This window comes from Apis dorsata, unplaced genomic scaffold (genome assembly GCF_000469605.1).
Source record: "Apis dorsata unplaced genomic scaffold, Apis dorsata 1.3 scaffold_429, whole genome shotgun sequence".
Lineage (NCBI taxonomy): Eukaryota > Metazoa > Arthropoda > Insecta > Hymenoptera > Apidae > Apis > Apis dorsata.
Window position 1 is genome coordinate 399,853 of NW_006263682.1, and position 2,862 is coordinate 402,714.

At 24.5% G+C, this 2,862-nt stretch overlaps 1 protein-coding gene across 1 annotated transcript; it reads left to right on the forward strand.

The window, feature by feature from the left end:
• Nucleotides 1-2,286, forward strand: LOC102674700 (BTB/POZ domain-containing protein 17). The gene is made up of 3 exons (XM_006619641.1): nucleotides 1-220; nucleotides 354-494; nucleotides 979-2,286. Exons 1-3 carry the CDS (start codon nucleotides 122-124, stop codon nucleotides 2,236-2,238), a joined length of 1,500 nt encoding a protein of 499 aa, XP_006619704.1. The 5' UTR covers nucleotides 1-121; the 3' UTR covers nucleotides 2,239-2,286.
• Nucleotides 2,287-2,862: the final 576 nt, after the last annotated feature.

Consider the following 2,862-nt stretch of genomic DNA (forward strand, 5'->3'; position numbering starts at 1 on the left):
GCATTAAAATTAATAAACAAGAGACTATGAAGATTTATTGGTACAATTACTTTTATTATAAAATTAGTTGTATACCATGATATAGAAATAAAAAATATACAAAACAGTGTGATGATCAAGTATGACAGGTTCTTCTGAAATGGATACAAATAAACAAACAGAAGAATCTAATAATATTCCAAATAATGTTGGAAAATCTGAAAGTTCAGATTCAATAGAGGTTATTATTATATACATAATGATATGTTTATATTTATGTTTAAACATTAAGTTATATTTAAAAAAGATAGATATAAAAAAATTTAAAAAAACTTAAAAAACAAAAACATAAATTTATTATATTTTCTATTTAGGTGGATAATTCACGTACAGTTTTATTAAAAATAGCAACATTATATGCAGAACGTCTTATGAATGATATTTGTCTAGTTGTTGATGGTATAGAATATCCAGCACATCGTCTTATACTTTGTGCTTCTAGTGATGTTTTTCAAGTAAGTAAATCTGTTTTTAAATTAGTATATAATAAGATGAAATGAAAAACAATTGTTTATTCTTATACAGGATAAAACTGTCACTAAACTGGTGGTATAACCTAAAAGGACATGATTTTATGTAAAAAAAGTAAATTAATATTTAGAATAATATTTTTTTAAATTAAATATTTATTCTTAAGTTGATTCATTCACTTAAAATATTTAAAAAAATATAATATTGGATATAAGTATATTATTGGTAGATAAATGAAAACTATTTTTTATTTTTATGTTTAATAAAAAAAAATTTTTAAATAAAAGATATTTTCGTTTCGTTATTATTCCTTTATTATTTCAATACTATAACTATAATATTGATTAAATATTAATTAAAACAATAATATGACAATTTTTTTATTGGATATTTATTATATTTATTTTAAATAAATAAAATAAAAGTAATATTTCAATATTATACTCATTATTATTTTTTTCAATATAGGTAATGTTAATGAGTCCTCAATGGAGTGAATCTCAAGAAAGTAGAGTAACCCTCCAAGAAACGCCACAATGTGTACCTATATTTAGTGAGTTTCTGCGGTACTTTTATACTGGTCAAATAAGAATTAATTATGGTGTCGTTCTACCAATATTATCATTAGCTGATAAGTATAATGTTAAGGATTTAATATCACTGTGCCTTGATTATATGCAAAATCATATTGCATTAGCTGCCATACATGGCACTTTAGTATCATGGTTACAATATACTTCAAATTGTGGTCATCACAATATTACTCAAGCATGCCAAAATTTTATTAAATGGAATTTGGAATTGGTGGCTAAGACTGCAGACTTTGGAAACTTTGATTTGGATATTTTAGTATCATTGTTACATCAAAGTAGTTTAGTAATAAAGGATGAAATGACATTATATAAATGTTTAGAATCATGGTTAGATCATCAGGCAAATCGATTAAAAACACAATTATCACACGATGAATTAGAAGCAACATTGGAACAATTGGTAATAGCTGTGATGTCTCCAGTTAGATTTCCAATGATGTCTCCTCGGCAATTAGCAGAATTGCTATTATTTCCTTTAACAAAAAAATATAAGGAATTCTTTGTAGAACGTATGTCTATAGGGATGTCATTTCATTCTGGTCAATTAGACAGAGTTAAAGAAGTGAGTTCAAGTGAAGAAGATGGCGCATTACTTTTTGAACCTAGATTATATACTGTAGACACTTGTAGTTCATTACTTACAATAGAGAATTTTCACGGTTTACCTTCTTATCATACAAGAACACTTGTATTTTCGAGTCATTCGTGTTTGGCAGAATATGCTGGTGACCGTGCGTGTGAATGGGTCGTAGACATATATCCGAAAGGGGTTTGGTTTAAAAAATTTTTTTTGATAGTATGGCAAGGAACAGTAGAGATGCCAGAACATGTAAAACGTTCGGTTAGATTATCACTTACGTGTAAGGAACCACCCGTAAATAGTAATGCCGATATGCGGGTAAAAATAGGTGTTTTAATATATGGTTTACAGGATGGTGTTGAGCATATTGCTAGAGTAACAGAAATTATTCACAGATTTAGTAAAAAAGAACGAGTTCTTAATTTGGACGATCTTTTGCCGTTCGAGGAACTTAATCCGCAACAAGGTTCTGTAACAGAAAATACTTCTCCTTTTCTTGTAGGTCCAAATAAAGATATGCTCAAACTTCACATTGTTATATCACCAGCTAACTAAGATAAATCTCTTAAACTGTACCAAATAAAATTTTATTATGAAATTCAAGTATATTTAATATATAATAAATTGCCTTTATTTTATGTTAAAACTTATGATTTTGATATATATTCTAGATTTCCTCTTGTTTGGATACATTAGTATTTTAATATTAGATTGATATAAAGTTTTATATTTATATCAAACTATATATGAAAGAAAATTATAATAAAATATTGAAAGACTTAAATATTCTATATCTTTTCATTATATTAATATTTTGTAAGATGATAATTATTAAAGATAGTTACATAACCACTTTTAATTGGTTATATTTATTTGATATATATTTTTTTAATTTTATTAGTTGATATTATTTAAAATCGTTTTTAAAAAACAACAGATAAATGAAATGAGCTCATATTAATTTTTTTGTTAAAAAGAAATTAAGAATAAAAGAAATATTTTCGAAAAATTTAATTTCTATTTAATTTCTTAGTATATACTTTATTTTAATATATAATTTACTACATTAAACTTATATGAAATAAGTTTTAAAAGAATGTTTTTAAACATGAAAAGCCAAAATAAGTTAAAATTGATAATTGAATTTTTAAATTAAGATCAATTTTAACAATAAATAAA